Raw genomic sequence first — 17,559 nt, 5'->3', positions numbered from 1 at the left:
TTGTCAAGATGGTAATATTCCCCTAAACTGTTTAGTGATTCAATGTAATCCCTATGTAGTGGTTCAATGTAATCTCTATGGAAATTCCAGCTTATTTCTATGTAGAAATTGACAAACTGATTCTAAAATTCATATATAATTGCAAGGGACTCAGAATGGCCAAAACAATCTTGAAAAAGAACAAAATTGGGGGACTTGAACTTATTTTAAAACTTACCACAGGGCAGCCCCGGTGGCTCAGCGGTTTAGTGCCGCCTTCGGCCCAGGGCGTGATCCTGGAGACCCGGAATCGAGACCCACATCGGGCTCCCTCCTTGGAGTCTGCTTCTCCCTCTGCCTCTCTCTCTCTCTCTCTTTCTCTCTCTGTCTCTAATAGATAAATAAAATCTTAAAAAAAAAAAAAAAAACAACTTACCACAGAGGAGCCTTAATCAAGACAATGTACTATAGGCAGAAAGATAGGCATACAGGGGCACCTGGGTGGCTCAGCAGTTGAGCCTCTGCCTTTGGCTTAGGGCGTGACCCTGGGGTCCTGAGATAGAGTCCTGCATCAAGCTCCCCATAGAGAGCCTGCTTCTCCCTCTGTCTATGTCTCTGCCTCTCTCATGAATAAATAAATAAAATCTTTAAAAAAAAAGTCTTAAAAAAAAGAAGATAGACATATAGATTGATGGGATAGAATTCAGATTCCAGAATAACTTGAGGGTCCATGTTTAATTGATGTTTGACAAGTGTGCAAGACCATCAAATGGGGAAAAGAATAATCTTTAAGTAATATTGGGACAATTAGATGGCCAAATGCAAAAGAATGGAATTAGATCTTTACCTTACCTTCCAATCCACATACAACAATTAACTCAAACTAGATCAAAGACCTAACAGCAAGAGTTAAAACTATAAAACTCTTAGAAGAAAACACAGGCAAAAAAAAAAAAAAAACAAAAAAAACAAAAAACTTCATGACATGAGATTTGGCAATGATTTCTTGGATATGCCACCAAAAGCACAGCAATGAAAGAAAAAAATATAAATTGTACTTCATCAAAACTAAAAATTTTATACCCCAAAGGGCACTAGCAAAAAAGTGAAAAGACAAGCCACAGAATGGCAGTAAATATTTGCAAATCATACATCTGGTAAAGGACTTGGATCTAGAATATAAAAGAAGTCTTACAACATAGTAATAAAAAGAAAATATGCCAATTCAAAGAGGATATTGAATAGAGGACTTGAGTAGAATTAATCCAAAGAAGATACACAAATGACCAATAAGCAATGAAAACATGTCCACACAAAAACTTTTTTTTAAAAGATTTTTTTCATTTATTCATTCATAAGAGACACAGAGAGAGAAAGGCAGAGACACAGGCAGAGGGAGAAGCAGTTTCCATGCAGGGAGCCCCACGTGGGACTCTATCCAGGACTCCAGGATCACGCCCTGGGCTAAAGGCAGGCGCTAAACCACTGAGCCACCCAGGGATCCCCGTATATAAATAATTATAGCAGCATTATTCATAATACCCAAATAGTAGAAACAACTCAAATATCCATTACGAATAAATAAACAAAATACAGCACACCTATATTTGGCCAGGGCCTGGAGCAAAATACCAAAAATGTGGTATAGAACATGGATAAAGTTTGCAAATAGTATATTGAATAAAAGAAGTCAGGCAAAAAAGACCAAATATTATAAGATTCCATGTACATTAAGTTTCTAGAACAGACAAATCTATAGTAGATTAGTGATTGCTTAGCACTGAGGGGAATGAGAATACAGAAGAGAGATAGCTAGATGGTATGGGGTTTCCTTCTTTAGGTAATGAAACCTGTTCTATTCTTTTTCTTTTTTTTTTTCTTTTTTTTTATTTTATTTATGATAGTCACACACAGAGAGAGAGAGAGAGAGAGAGGCAGAGACATAGGCAGAGGGAGAAGCAGGCTCCATGCACCGGGAGCCTGACGTGGGATTCGATCCCGGGTCTCCAGGATCAAGCCCGACGTGGGATTCGATCCCGGGTCTCCAGGATCGCGCCCTGGGACAAAGGCAGGTGCTAAACCACTGCGCCACCCAGGGATCCCTGAAACCTGTTCTAAAATGGATTGTGACTATAGAGCACATATCTGTGAATATACTGAAAACCATTGGCTCTTACACTTTAAATGAGTAAATTATATGGTATGTGAATTACCTCTCAATAAAGCTGTTATAAAAATAAATAAATAGATACATAAATAAATAAACAAATAATGCCCAAATAGAGTTTTCTTTTCTTTCTTCTTCTTCTTCTTCTTCTTCTTCTTCTTCTTCTTCTTCTTCTTCTTCTTCTTCTTCTTCTTCTTCTTTTTTTAAGATTTTACTTATTTATTCATGACAGACACACAGAGAGAGAGGCAGAGACACAGGCAGAGGGACAAGCAGGCTCCATGCAAGGAGCTTGATGTGGGACTCCATCCTAGGACTCCAGGATCACGCTCTGGGCGGAAGGCAGTCTCTGAACCACTGGGCCACCCAGGGATCACAAATAGAGTTTTCTAGGTATAGCCATTGATGCCTATTTTTCTAGTGGCAGTTTTTATTAGTTTTTTTTTTTTTTTTTTAATGCACACAGTGGGTATGAATTTGCATCCATCAAAATCTGGGACATTAAATGTCATTTTATTTTATTTTATTTTTAAAGATTTTATTTATTTATTCATGAGAAACAGAGAGAGAGAGAGAGAGAGAGAGAGAGAGGCAGAGACACAGGCAGAGGGAGAAGCAGACTCCATGCAGGGAGCCCGACGCGGAACTCGATCCCGGGTCTCCAGGATCATGCCCTGGGCCAAAGGCGGCATTAAACCGCTGAGCCACTGGTGTTGCCCTAAATGTCATTTTATTTTTTGAGAAACAAATTAAAGCTCACTCAAACCCCCTACCTGCCAGTATTGAGATATTGAATTACAGTAATAATGAGAAGGTTCCCTCTCCTACTGCAGGGAGGATTTATGCAAATTGCCCAGGCTTGTCCATCTACAACAACGGAAGAATCCTTTGGTTCTTGGTCTATACTAGTTAACACTGAAGGGATCACAGTCTAAGCGTGCAGAGGCCAAGCTCCTTTGAAGGAAGGTGATTCTGTTGTGCTTCCCTGTCCTGCTGGAAATTGGAGAATTTTGTACAGGCTGCAAATCTGGGACTCACGCAATCATTTCTCTTTGAGCTTTTTCTACTTCCTGGGGGTACTGCAAGTTAGCAGGACAAGGCTCTTCCTCCTCAGGGAATATCCAAAATACTAACCTCTTCCTAGTCTTGGAAAATCTCCCTTTGTCAGGGTCTGCCACCTTGAAGAAATTTTCTCCATCTTCTATGGGAGTTCTCCTTCCAACTATGACAGATTTGCTTATTTAAGACCATCCCTCTAACAGAACAACTAGACAAGCTGGGCAGAAGAAATTTCTGTTTGAAGGCACTGAAATTTTCTAAGAGTGGTGCCTGAGTGCTCAGTTGGTTAAAAGTCTGGTTCTTAACCTCTGGTCAGATCTTGATCTCAGGGTTGTGAGTTCAAGCCCCACGTTGGACTCCATACTGGGCATGGAGCCTACTTTAAAACAACAACAACAACAAAAAAACCACAGTTTCCCCTAAGAACTTCAAGGGCCAAATACCAAAGAGAAAGGAAGTACAGAGAGGTGAGCCTGTCATTCAGCATGGCTTTTCCCTTTGATGGGTTTGCTGATTATCTGGCAACCAAGAGGCTAACTGGTCAACTGAATTCTCCACCTTTACCTTTCCTCCTGTTTAGACCATCTTCCACATTGCACACTCCTCCTAAAATTTAAATAACATCACCTCTCTCCTCCACATAAATATTTCAGTGGTTTCCTATTCTCTCAAAATAAAGTGCAAACTCCTTACCACAGTTTAAGTGACCCTCTCAGATGGTGTTTGCCTACATTTCCAGCTTCCCTTGTCACTACCTCCCTAGAACCTCAGCCATATTTGGTAGCTTTTCATTCTTCTCAATTCCTTTCCTCTCACTCACTCCAGGGCCTTTGCACATCCTGTTCCTATTTTTTTTGGATCTCTCTCTTTCCATCTCATTTTTCTGCCTTTCAGATTATACTTTAAATATCCTCTGGGATTTGGATTTCCTACACTTGGCAATTTACCCCTGTAGAAGGCAAGAAATTTGCCCCTTATGTCCTGAAATTCCCTATCAAAGTACCTAACACATTTGATGATCCCTTTTTTATTATCTATGTCCTTTTAAAGACAATACATTCTAAGAGGCCAGGAACTATGCTTGTCTTGGTCATACTTGTCTTTCTAGTCCTCAGACTGGTTCAAAATAGACATGAAATATTTTGTAGTTTAGTTATTAATATGAGAAAGCCCTCATATTTTCTCTTCAAGACACCCCATCATACCTCTCTTCAAGACCTAGCTATTTTTTTTCTTTTTCTTCCAGAAGCTTCTAGAGAAGGATAACTGAATTGAATGTCATTTAAAAATCTTTAGTCCTTTTAACATTTTTCAAGATTTCATTGCAACTAAAATAAAAATGTAAGTGAAAATATGAATATTCACACCACAGGCCCCTCCCCTGCTACCCCAATTCAACAGGGTTTAAAGTGCTCACTTGCTTTCGTACATGCAAAAAAGTGTGATTATAACTACTTGCATCCTCAAATGACACTCTGGCTTTTCAGTCACTCCAGGATCCGGTTCAAAAATGGCCTTCCTTGTTTTCTGTAGCCTTTTGTGGCTCCTTTCCAGTTTTTATCACAGACTTTGTTTTTCTCTGCTTCCTTCTCTGCTTCCTCTTCTCAGCCCGGCACAGCTTCCTCTGTCATGTTCTATAAACCTGCCACTGTTGATGAGTCTTTTTATGTGCCATCTGAATTGGCCAGCTCTGTCTCATTACCTCTTGGGTTCGGTCTCAAATCTCAGTGGCAAACAATTTTTTCTTTACCTGTTACTTTCTCTCCTCTGGTAACTCATTTCTTAATTTGGTCACTGAATTAAGTCTTCAAACACAGGGCAAAATTGAAGGTCATCACTTTGCCACCATCAAATTTTGTCTGCTTTGTTTAGTGTTGCTCCGCCAGTACCAAGAACAGTACCTGGCACCTGATAAATAGCACGTATTTATTGAATAAATTAAATATCTTGCTTTTGTACCCTATGATAGGCTGCTTGGCTTCGTTTACTTTTGGTCCTCATGTACCACAGATGAATATTTAAACATCATTGAGCACTAAGAAGTTAACACTTAATGAAATTTTATTTCAATAGACAGTGGAACCTGATTCCATTAAAGGCATTCGTCCTTAGCAGGCTCTTGTTTTGTCATTGTTCAAGAATGTAAGAAGGGCTTTTGTTTTGTTTGTTTGTTTTTTTCATTCACAAATTAAGAGACTTTACTTCCTTTGGGTGGACGGCCTGTTCTTTGTTCTATAAAACAGCCTTTAATCAGTACAACGAATGTAGTTACTTCATTTAAATGTAAACCACACACACAAAAATAAATGTAAACCACAGTAATAAATTCACCCTGTAAATCAAATTGCTGTGTTTTTTTTAAAGATTTTATTTATTTATTTATTTATTTATTTATTTATTTATTTATTTATTTATTTATTTATTTATTTTTTATGAGAGACACAGAGAGAGAGAGAGAGGTAGAAACACTGGCAGAGGGAGAAGCAGGCTCCACGCAGGGAGCCTGATGGGGGACTCGATCCCGGGACCCCAGGACCCCCTCCCGGGCGCAGGGCGGACGCTCAATCCCCCGCCACCCAGGCGTCCCAAATTGCTGGTGTTTGTAAATGTGGGCAGCAAGGAGGTTCTCGCTACCCATCATGACAAACAAGGCAAGAAGGGTTCCGTAGAAGGTCCAGGGGAAAAGACCCTCGCAGAGTACAGGGGAAATCTCTAAGTCAAGATTTGGGATCCATGAGGTCGTGCTGAGCGCTGGGCTGTCACGCCGAGGGTGTGGTGGGGCGCGAAAGGTCAGTCTGGGGACTGCAGGGTTCTGGAAGAGACCGGGGCGAACTGAACGAAGGAACATGCGGCGAGATGAGGGAAAAGGCCTCAGGATCTCGGGAGAGAAGCGCGAATTGAAGGCAGCTGGGGGGGGGGGGGGGGGCGCGAGCGCCTGGGCTCCCTGGGCCGAGGCCAGGCGACTGCGGCGCGGGGCGCTGATGCTCCCGGGGCACGCGGGGCGCACAGGCCGGCGTGGGGCCCTCCCGCGGAGGGCAGGAGCGGGGAGCGCGGAGCCGCCCCGTCGGGGTCAGGGGCGCTGAGGGTCCGGAGCCCGGCGGTGCGGCCGCGCGGGAGGCGGGGGTCGGGGGGGAGCGGGAGCCGGGCAGCGCGTGTGCGGCGGGCGCGCCGGGCCCCGCAGGCGGGGGCGGGGGGCGGGGGGGTCCCGGGGTTTCCTAGACGGCGCTGGCCTTGACCAGTGGGGCCGTGGGAAGAGGTTTCAGACGCCCGGGATTTCCCAGTTGTAGGGGTTCGGTCGCGTCTGGTGGGTGCAGGTGGCCGGGGACAGAGGGGACACCCAGAGGGCGGGAATCCACTTTCGCCGGGTTAGGGCGCTTTCAGCGAGAGGTGCGAGGGCTGGGGGCGGGGCCGCGTGGGGGGCGGGAGCGGGGGCGGGGGCGATGGTCCGCCAGGGTGGGTCCCCGGCCCTGTGGGCGGGAGCTGGGGGGGCGCCCTGGGGTGTCTGCCGGGGCGCCCGCGGCACCGGGCGAGTCTCCCTGCGGGACTGCGGCGCATCTCGGGCCCGGCGGGCGGCGAGGAAGGAGGCCCACCCGGGGCGCGGGGCGGGGGGCGCGGGGCGGGGCCCGGGGAGCCCACTGCGCCCCCGCCCGGCCCGCTCCCGGGGGGACCTGTTGCTGCAGCCACGGGCGGCGGCGGCGGCGGCGGCGGCCGGGGACCCTCCCTCGCCTCCGCCCGCCCGTCTGCGCCGCCCCTCCCTTCGCTAAGTGGAAAAAAAAAGGAAAGAAAAAAAAGTCACACCTTCCCCCTCCCCCGCCCTCCCCCGCGCCCGCCCTCCGCCCGCCTGGGGCTGCCCGGGCCGCTTCCGGGAGCGGAGGCGGCGGGGGAGGCGGGGGAGAGGGAGGGGGAGGGGGGAGGGGGAGGGGGGAGGAGGCGGGGGAGGAGGAGGCCAACATGGCGGCGCGCAGGGCTGGGCCGGGCCGCCGCCGCGCCTGAGCGCCCCGCCGCCCTCGCTCGGCTCGCGGCGTCCACGCCCGCGCCCAGCCCGGCCCGGCGGCAGCGGAGCGCGCAGGCCGGCAGCGCAGGGGCCCGCTGGGGCGCGGGGGCGGCCCGCCAGGCCCGGGAGCCGCAGCTTCGCCGCCCGCCGGCCGGCGCGGCCCGGAGGAGGCCCGAGCCATGGAGTCGGAGGAGGAGCAGCACATGACCACGCTGCTGTGCATGGGCTTCTCGGACCCCGCCACCATCCGCAGGGCCCTGCGCCTGGCCAAGAACGACATCAACGAGGCCGTGGCGCTGCTCACCAACGAGCGGCCGGGCCTCGACTACGGCGGCTACGAGCCCATGGACAGCGGCGGCGGCCCCAGCCCCGGGCCCGGCGGCGGCTCTCGCGGCGACGGCGGCGGCGGGGACGGCGGCGGCCCCTCCCGCGGCGGGAGCACCGGCGGCGGCGGCGGCGGCGGCTTCGACCCCCCGCCCGCCTACCACGAGGTGGTGGACGCCGAGGTGAGGACGGCGGCTGTGGCCCCGCCGTGGGGGCCGGGGCCGGGGCCGGGCGCACACCCCGCGGTGGGCTGCGGGGGCGGGGGCCGCCCGGGAAGCCGCGGGAATGGAGCCCGGACTCGGCCAGGGCGGAGGTCACCGGGGCGGGGGCGGGGCGGGGGGGAGAGCGGCCCCCCCGGGGGAGGGGCTGAGTGAGGGCGGAGGTCACGGGGGCGGGGGGGACAGCGACCCCCCGGGGAGGGGATGGGATGGGAGAGGGCGGAGGTCACCGGGTCGGGGTCAAGTGGGGAGAGCGACCCCGGGGGAGGGGATGAGAGAGGGCGGAGGCCACCGGGTCGGGGTCAAGTGGGGAGAACGACCCTGGGGGGGCTGAGTGAGGGCGGAGGTCACCGGGTCGGGGTCAGGGCGGGAGAGCGACCCCCGGGGGAGGGGCTGAGAGAGGGCGGAGGTCACCGGGCCGGGGTCAGCGAGGGAGAGGACCCCGCGGGGGTGGGGCTGAGTGGGCCCCGGGACGCGGGCCAGCGGGTCGGGGTGCGGGTGGGGCCGAGCATGTGCGCTGGGGGAGAGCTGATGCGTTAGCCCAGAGCGTGTGATGCGGAGGGCGCGTGCATCAGGGGTCCCCTGGGCTGGGGGACGCACCGGGTTGGGCGTCCGAGGAAAAGTGGGATGGGCCAGCCCGAGTGCTGGCCTTTGCTGGGGTCAGGGCAGGACTGCTGGGGTTGGGAATGGGGGTGGGTTTAGTCAAGGACCAGAAACACAGGAGGTTGGGCAGGGTCTAAAGATGAGGAGGGACTGGGCAGCCACTGGGGATGACGAGGATCATCATCCCAGGAGGCGGGGCGGGGGGGGGGGGGGCTACCTGCCAGAAGGTCTGGGGGGGACCGGCGTTAATAAGGCCAGGTGGGGGGCAGCCCCGGTGGCGCAGCGGTTTAGCGTCGCCTGCAGCCCAGGGCGTGATCCAGGAGACCCGGGATCGAGTCCCACGTGGGGCTCCCTGCGTGGAGCCTGCTTCTCCCTCTGCCTGTGACTCTGCCTCTCATGAATAAATAAAATATTTTTTAAAAAGGCCAGGTGGGGATTGGGCCGAGGAGGTTAGAGGTCAGAGGTCAGAGGTCAGAGGCCAGGTCCAGAGCAGGCGCTGAGGAGTCCTGGAATTGGGGGATGAAGCTGGGACCAAGGCTAGGTAGAGGGGGTACTGGTCATAGGCAAAGTGAGAAATGAGGGAAAAGTAGAGGTGACAAGGAATTGCAGTCTTAGGGTGCTGTGCAGAGGGGCAGGGGTAGGGTGGGAGAGAAACGGGAGGAGTGGAGGAGTCTGTTAAGGGGAAAGGGCCGTTTAGGCCATTGGGTCTGATCGCAGATCTCAAGTCTGGGTGGAGAAAATCAGGCCTGTTGGATGTGAGCAAAGAACTCGGGGAAGAGAAACCTACTTTAGCCAGTTTTAAGAAGGATGGGTGAGAAGCGCCAGTGCCTGTGAAATAATTGCTTTGCAGAAAAAAATGGCAGCTCAGATCAAGAATTTTGGTCAGATAGTCCTCGGATAGTGCATTTTGGGTGGACAAGTGGAACAGCTTGGCCTGATCCCAGAAGAGCTCAGAGCTCAGATTAGTGGGCTTGTGTTTTTAAATAGAGATAGAAATGTGGATAATTCTTAAGCTAAGCCTTCTGAAATAATTTTTTCTGAATTGTGTTCTATCCTTTTAATTACATGCTTTTGCAACAGCCGCTTGGGCTGAAGTAGCTTGGAAAAAGAAGGTGGCACTTTGAAAAAACGGGTTTCTTTACAAGATTTCTTAGGTTCCCAGGCTTCCACACACTTGATTGATTGCCCTCAAATTACCCTGTAATTTGGCTGTATCATTGACTAGCGTATGGAAGTAAAGATTGTTATTATTCCTCATTTGGGACAACAATCCCACATAATTAAATAACTGTATTTAAGTCACTTTAAGAAATGAGTTTCTCCTTGCAAGTCCCTGTCACTCCTCTACTTGCTTATTCCAGTTTTGACCCAATTTTGAAATCAAGAAGAAAGCTGTTACTTTCTCTGAAGGTATATTGGTGTGTAACTATGAAATTCAGTGTATCCTCATTTCGTTGAAAAAACTGTTTTTTCTTTTGTCACACCTCTTCATTGCCTATAATTGAAAACTAAAATTAAATAATGCTTGGTGGACTCCAGCATTAGCTGTACTGGCCTATAGATTTAAATGCAAAGAAACGGGTCTGGCTTCTTTTCACGTTAATGGCAGGCTGAGGAGTTTGCTTTCAGGTAAAATCCAGAGAATCTATCGGGTTTTTTTGAAGAATTGTGTCAAGTTTTCATTTCCTCTTGATCTGAGGATTTGGTCTGAGGAGGCTGCACCATTTGCTTTTCAGAGTTCAGGAGGGACTTGTGGCTGAGCCTGCTTTCCCCAGAACCATATTGGCAGGTTACAGGCAGACACCTGACAGGCACACAGTGACTTGGTGAGAACGTTTAACCCAGTTTCTACCTGTAGTTTTACAAATCCGCCTGCTTGCCACCTGTGCAGCTTGCTGGTTGGTCATCCTTGCTATAGACATTGGGAAGCTGAGGCTTTTGATCCTGGGAAATAGAACAAGGTGCTAATTGAGCATCTCCAACATGTCAGGCACTGTATTAGGTGCTTTATACATTCTTCTAACCCTCAGTGAGATAGTTCACAACATCACCATTTTAGGGATGGGATTCGCTGGTGGCAGTCTGGATTTGAGCCTGAGCTCCTTGACTTCAAGGACACTGTGCTTTTTTACTCTGCTTTACTCATGGTTTTAGATCAGATTCAAGTTAAGGAAAAATAAGAAGGGAAAAAGACAATTTTGAGTTGAGGAATGATGGCAAGCCCCAAATCAAGCCATTAGGAGTAGAATAATGAGTAGAATGAAAGAATTCGATCTTCAGAGTGGAAGACTTTAGAAATTAATAATTTGTTCAGCTCTTTTGTTGAAATAAACAGCCTGACAGGGCCTAAGGGGGAAGTGACTTGTCTGCACAGAGCCAGTTAATGGAAGAAATGGGACTAGAACTCAGGCCTTCTCCCTGCATGACCCATGCATTTTCTCCTTTCAGATGAAGGGTCAGGACGGACCAATGGGTTAATGGGGAGGAAGAAAAGGGAAGTGTAACAAACTGGGTGACGTTTGTCAGTTCTTGTATAATCTACTTGTTTTATTTCTTAAAAAATGAGTATCTGATTTTAAATTATGTAAAGTTATTTTTGATGCATAGGAAATTTTGGTTTTAGTGTCCTCTTCAGGATGTTTGGGAATATACAGATTAAAATATAAATGTTACAAAAGAAAAAGTAACTACATTTATATTTGTCATTTGGGGACAGGCAGTAAACATTCAGTGACTTCCATGTCACCTGGTGGGGGGTGGGGGTGGGAATAGAGTAATGAATGTAAAGGTTACATTCTAGTGGCTCTCAGTGCAAGCCACTCATTTTACAAGAAGTGATTTCCCAAGGTCATGTACTTAGGTAAATCAGTTTAGTAATTTGGGCCCATGCTGTAATTAGGGTTTAGTTTAAAAATTAAAGTTTGGAAAATAAAGGCAGTTAATTTCTGGTTCAAAAGAAGCAAGAAGAATGCAGATAAACACTCAAATATCTAAGAGGGGGGAAAAAAAACCTTAAAACACCCAGATACTTAACAGAACACGCAGAATTGCTCAGAAAATCACCTTTTCAGTATCCTCCAGTTAAGTGAAGATACTGCTTTGCACATGTTGTGTTTGGTCGTTACTACTGTTGTTGGATAAATGTAATTCATGGTTTCCGTGTCAGGAAGGGACTTTGAGAAGCTATCCAGTTTAGATTTTGAATAGTATTACTTCAAAACCTGTCCAAGCCAGATAAGAGTTGTTCTGTTATTTAGGAGAATAAAGTCTCACGGCTGCTCTAAATAACTTACCGGTTGTTTAATACCCCACTCCGACTTCTTCACTGTTTCTTACCTGCTGGCCACTGCTAAGGGCATGCTTCCCTGTTGGGTCCTTCACAGAGTTGGGAGAATATGTCTCTTAGGCAGTGTGATCCTGTTCCGGGGACCAGTAGAAATCAGTCAGGTGCTGTTGGGGCATCTTACACAGTTTAACAGTTGTGTAACGTAACTTACTCGCTATTGTCTTATTTGTTAGAAAACACTGAGATGGATTTTTTTTTTTTTTAACAAGGAGATTTCAGTTAACAGCTAGAAATACCTTTCCTAGCTGTCTAGTTCTGTGATAATTAATTAATATTCCTACAACTGACATTTAATATTGTGCTCTAACTGTTGGGAACGCTTGTTTTATTCCCATTTTAATATGAACCTTCCTTCCTAAGGTATTTTGTTGTATTTCCAAGATTCCATTGCTTTTTAGTTTTTTTAGAGCCCCAAGTTTGGTCCTGTGGTAATATATCTAACTTTAACTTACCTCATTGCCTTTTTTTCCTTTGATAGTATATGGTAATTATAAATGAAATAAAATTTTAATATCAATACTTATATTAAAGTTTATGTTAAACTTCATGTTCTTTTTTTCCTGAAATGTAACAATACTTGTACATTTGAGTATGAAGTAAATACAAATAAACAAATTTTAGTTAATTATAAGTAATTTGAATACAAGACCTTACAAATCATGGCTTATCATAATTTGATAAATTATAAAGAAAAAAAAGAAGAATCCATGTCAAGATTTTAAAATAAAAAGTAAAATAATTCCAAAAAATCAGTTGAAATTGATGAAATAAAAATAGGGAATCTGCAAGGTTAATTAGCATAGCCTAATTTTTACACCAAGAATTTCTTTATAATCTAGTATATGAATCTCCTTTGGGAATTAGGCCTGTGAGTTCATCTAACAGTTGGATTCTTACCTTGTAACTACCTGGCCATATGTTGTTAAAAATGAGAGTAATCTGGCACAAAGGAAGTACCTTTTGTATGTTGGCAAGTGTACTCTTAGTGAAATCATAGTAGGTAGTGACAGTTTTATATAGCATAGTAATGCTATTAACTTAAAACCAGTTGCAATATTAGAAAAGTAAATGTTGGGGATCCCTGGGTGGCGCAGCGGTTTAGTGCCTGCCTTTGGCCCAGGGCGCGATCCTGGAGACCCGGGATCGAGTCCCATGTCGGGCTCCCGGTGCATGGAGCCTGCTTCTCCCTCTGCCTTTGTCTCTGCCTCCCTCTCTCTCTCTCTGTGTGACTATCATAAATAAAAAAAAGAAAAGAAAAAAGTAAATGTTTTAATGTTTTAACAATTTGAAGAAAGAATTGCAACTTTAATACAACTTAAATAGCAGACCACGGTATACTACACATTTTTGTGTTTACTGGCCAAATATACAACATTGATTTTATTGGAATTTTAAGTATGAAGATGAGAATTTTTTTTTTAAAGATTTTTAAAATTTATTTATTCATAGAGACACAGAGAGAGAGAGAGGGAGGCAGAGACACAGGCAGAGGGAGAAGCAGGCACCATGCAGAGAGCCTGACAGGGGACTCGATCCAGGGTCTCCAGGATCACACCCTAGGCTGCAGGCGGCACTAGACCGCTGCGCCACCAGGGCGGCCCAAGATGAGAATTTTTTTACTTCGAATAGGAAACTGTTGTATTTAGAAAGATTTAGCCAAATAGTACTTTTTATATCTGGAGTTCAGTTTTCCAGGAAATTTTTCCCATTTGGAAGACTAGAGAGAAATAAGTAAACACATAAATATATCAGATTGAACCATTTCAAAACATCCCCACACATTTTAGTGCATTCACTACATGCGTTTCACTTATTTGTTGTTTTAACTTGGTTTTTTCCCATAGTTCAAATAAATTTTAATATTAGGTTTCCTATCAAATTATAAGTGGCAGATTAGAAGAGTTTTGTAGCAGTCCCAACACGAGATGATGAGCATTTAGAAAGCACGTTTGACAGTAGTGAGAAGTAACAAGCAAGCAGCTCAATGGTATGGGGGTGGGACAGGAAAACTTTGAAAGCGGACTCCACCAGAGCAGGCCAGCCAGTGTGTACAGGACCATATGAAACAGCTTTGTGTGTCTCACAACCCCGGAGGATGGCTGGGTTTAGTAATACGGTCCCCAAGAAGAGGTTCCAGTATGCTCTGTTTAAGAAGGATCAGGAATGTGTAGTACAGCTTAGCAAGGTTTTAGTTTTTAAACAAGAGAATGAAATTTAAGAAGAAGGTTGGGCGCATTAAGGTGTAAGCTTCAGGTACCTGGGAAATTCAGACGCAAAGGGCTTTTCTGAAGATTTTGGATTGCTCAGGCGCTGCCAAGAAAGTTGTGCTTCGTTTTCAAAAGGGTAAATGTTTATCTCACCTTCCTTCTGGGGAGTTTTAGTTTCTATTTTAGGTTTGTAATTCTCATTCTCATTATTATAGGAATTTTTGTTGCTTAGTATTGGAACATTTTTAAAATCACAATCAAACATTTGTTAATTAGCATATTAGCGGTGGGAGGCATTACTTATTGCTTGTTGTTGATAATCTCTATAGTGAGTTTTTGGCGAAGTATTTGGTACCCTTTTTGATTTTATGATAGGTTAATGAGTTCACTTCTTTCCAGAGTTGTAAACCTAGCTTCCATTATTGGTGCCTTATATTTTTTATTTGTGTAAGGGAAGTGGAATCTACTTGTTTTTTCTTTTTTTTTTTTTTTAATCTACTTGTTTTAATGGTTAACTTTAAGTTGGTTAATGGAACATGTAACCATAGATTTGGTTTATTTTTATTTGTTCTGAAAAGAAGAGCTACACACAATTAAGTCAAAATTTTATTCTGATAACCTTTTCCAGAAATTGAAATGCTGCAGCCATGATGCAGAGGTCTGTAGAATCTTCTCCTAGGACTGAGTTAAAGATTTGATTTTCCTCTTACAGATAAATAATCTATTTGGTGGCCCCCCCCCCCCGCCCCCAAAGTCTTCTCACTTCTAAAGATGAGCTTCAGGGCAGCCCTGGTGGCGCAGCGGTTTGGCGCCGCCTGCAGCCTGGGGTGTGATCCTGGAGACCCGAGTCCCACGTCGGGCTCCCTGCATGGAGCCTGCTTCTCCCTCTGCCTGTGTCTCTGCCTCTCTCTTTTTGTGTCTATGAATGAATAAATAAAATCTTAAAAAATAAAATAAAAACCTTTAAAAAATTAAAAAATGTTCCAGCCCCTAGTTTGCTTTCCGGTGGTATCTCAGCCAGTTATTTGTGTTATGAAATTTGGTTGACACTCTTTGAGATGCTTTTGCTTAAGTTTAAGGTATTTATGTTAGAAATATCTCATTAAAAAACCCAACAACTTTGTGAACAACATGGTACATTCTTTATCAGTAGGTTTCCAAAATGATTTCTGAAATTAGAATCTTTTTCAGAAAAACTTATTGGTCAGACATTCTGTTGCCAAGACTTTTCGATTTCTGCTTTGTGTGCTTTTAGAATCTAGCTTTTTATAAACTGGTCAGCAATTTAAAAAAAAAATTTTTTTTTTCCCCTTTTCACCTCTTACCCCTGTGTTGTCAATTTTGGTGGAAAATTGCTTTTTGAAACCTGTAGTTTGAAATCTACAGAGAAGCATTTTGGTAACAATTTAAAATATATTCCAGATCTTAGAAAATATGAGGGTGTTCCACGCTGCAGATGGCAACATCATCTACCAGTTGTTTAATTTATTCTGGATTCTTTATTTTCTTTTCTTACCAAATACCCTATTTATTCTGACCTAAGTGTCTCTCCTGCCCCTTCTGCTTGTCCCCACTGTTACTGCGCTGGCTTTATTCACGTACCTTTCTTTTCTCTGGGCTGTTCACTGGCACCAGAATGATCTCTCTATAATGCAAACTCTATAAACACAGCATAACTTTGCTCAAAAGTGTTTGGTGTTTCCTCGTTTTCTGTAGATAAAACCCAAAAGTCTATACTTTCAAGATCTCTATACTTACCCATCTGGTCTTATCTCCCTTGCAGTTCAGGGGCCATCTCTTGGCCCAGTCTCACCCTCAAACCCAGTTTCCATCTGCCTGCTAATACCAATTCATTCTTCAAGGTAAGTTCCTATGCCCTATCTCTAAGGTAAAAGCAGAGCGGTGATCTTACTTTAGTTAAAAAAGATGTGTATCTGTCTTTCCATTAGGCCTGAGAAACAGGATTCTTTTTATTTCTATGACTCTGGTACCTCAGCTCACAGTATCTGATTGGATAGAGAGACAACTGAATGGATGGGAAGAAAATTTTAAATAAAAAGTCAAATGATATTTGAAAGAGTATTGCACCAGTGGTTTGAGGGGGTGGTACATTTTGTTTAGGGTTCTTTTGCCTGCTAATTACTTTATCATTGGGCAAGTCAGTTTGCTCTTGAGCCTCTGTTTTCCCATCTATAAAATTGGAGGTCTTGAACTATACATACCTATAGTTAATTTTTATTCATTCATTCATTGACGACTGAGAAGTTAAAAGCTGTGAGGCCTTTCAGAAAATATACACACTTTAAATTTTTTTCTTAAGATTTTATTTATTTATTCATGAGAGAGAGAGGCAGAGACACAGGCAGAGGGAAAAGCAGGCTTCATGCAGGGAGCCTGATGTGGGACTCGATCCTGCGACTCCAGGATCACGCCCTGAGCGGAAGGCGCGCTAAACTGCTGAGACACCCGGCCGCCCACACACTTGATTTTTAAAGTAAGCTGGTGCTGAAGTATTAATGCTATTATTTTTGGGTGATGGGACTATAGGTGATTCTGTTTCTATTTTTTTTTCATTTTTAATGAACTTCTAAAAAGTATATAAACTTTATTTTAAAAGACCAACGAAACTGTGGTGTTTATTAAAATGAAAGTAGCTTTAAAAAAAAGAAAAGACTGGGACGCCTGGGTGACTCAGTGGTTGAGTATCTGCCTTTGGCTCCGGGTGTGATCCGGGAGTCCCAAGATTGAGTCCCCCATCAGGCTCCCTGCATGAAACCTGCTTTTCCCTCTGCCTGTGTCTCTGCCTCTCTGTCTCTCATGAATAAATAAATAAAGTCTTAAAAAAAAAAAGACTATTTCACAAGTCTTAGGAAAATTTTGCCTAGACTCCAGAATTATTTTAAAACTTTGCTATTGAGGAAAATTAAATATTAAAAAGATTTAATTTGTGTTTTATCTAACTGAAATATAGAAAAAGGATCCTACTTCCTAGCATATCATTGGGAACAATTTTCTTTTAATCTAGAATTCATATTTGATTATCTACTTATTAGAGTTTCCATTTATTTCTAGTTATAAAAAAACTGTGGCCTGGAAGATGTGATTCAGTAGGACTTTACAAATTTGAGTCAGAGGTTAAGGTTTAATGGAGTTTCTGTTCATTTGCTTTTCCTGCACTTCTTTTGTGCATGCTCTCCCCTGCCCTGGAGTATCTCAGAGCATTTTGCCTTGTTAATTGGTTTGAGGATATTCTTTTGGATGACTTCAGTGTGTTTTAATTGGCCTTTAGATTACCTGCCAGCTTGTAAAGACTCTCAAAGGTCTGTGACTATATTTTGACAACAGCTGTCTTTAGGGCGGAGGGGTTTTTTTTTGTTTGTTTGGCTTTGCCAAAGGTTTGGAATAGAGGTGCACATCTGGCCAGTGTAGCCTTTGCTTGTGCCTGTTTGCTGCAACCTTAGCAGTGTTTCTCAGGGTTGTCGGGCTCTTGATAGGCTCCAGACCCAATCTCATCCATTGTTTCCAAGAAGCATGCCACTCATTTGACTTTTTCTGTCATTTACATATACTTTAATGTACAGTATTCTTTCATGTCTTTTTGCACATTTTTAAGAGGGTGGGATGGCTATTTCTGGTATTATTAAATGGAAAATAATTAAAGA

General features: G+C 45.0%; 1 protein-coding gene across 3 annotated transcripts in view; it reads left to right on the top strand.

Moving 5' to 3' along the window:
* The first annotated feature begins 7,333 nt into the window (after positions 1-7,333).
* USP24 (ubiquitin specific peptidase 24) overlaps positions 7,334-17,559 on the top strand; it is a 136,824-nt gene continuing 126,598 nt past the window's right edge. For 2 of the 3 annotated variants that reach the window (XM_072820379.1, XM_072820378.1), the window contains exon 1: positions 7,341-7,705. In XM_072820379.1, coding sequence (XP_072676480.1) covers positions 7,379-7,705 — 327 coding nt within the window. In that variant the 5' untranslated portion in view covers positions 7,341-7,378. Of the gene's footprint in view, positions 7,706-17,559 lie in introns of all 3 variants that reach the window. The other variant, XM_072820380.1, reaches the window with a different exon arrangement.

Source organism: Canis lupus, chromosome 3 (genome assembly GCF_048164855.1).
Source record: "Canis lupus baileyi chromosome 3, mCanLup2.hap1, whole genome shotgun sequence".
Taxonomy (NCBI): domain Eukaryota; kingdom Metazoa; phylum Chordata; class Mammalia; order Carnivora; family Canidae; genus Canis; species Canis lupus.
The sequence above is the reverse complement of the archived record's forward strand: the minus strand, read 5'-3'. Positions and strand labels throughout refer to the sequence as shown.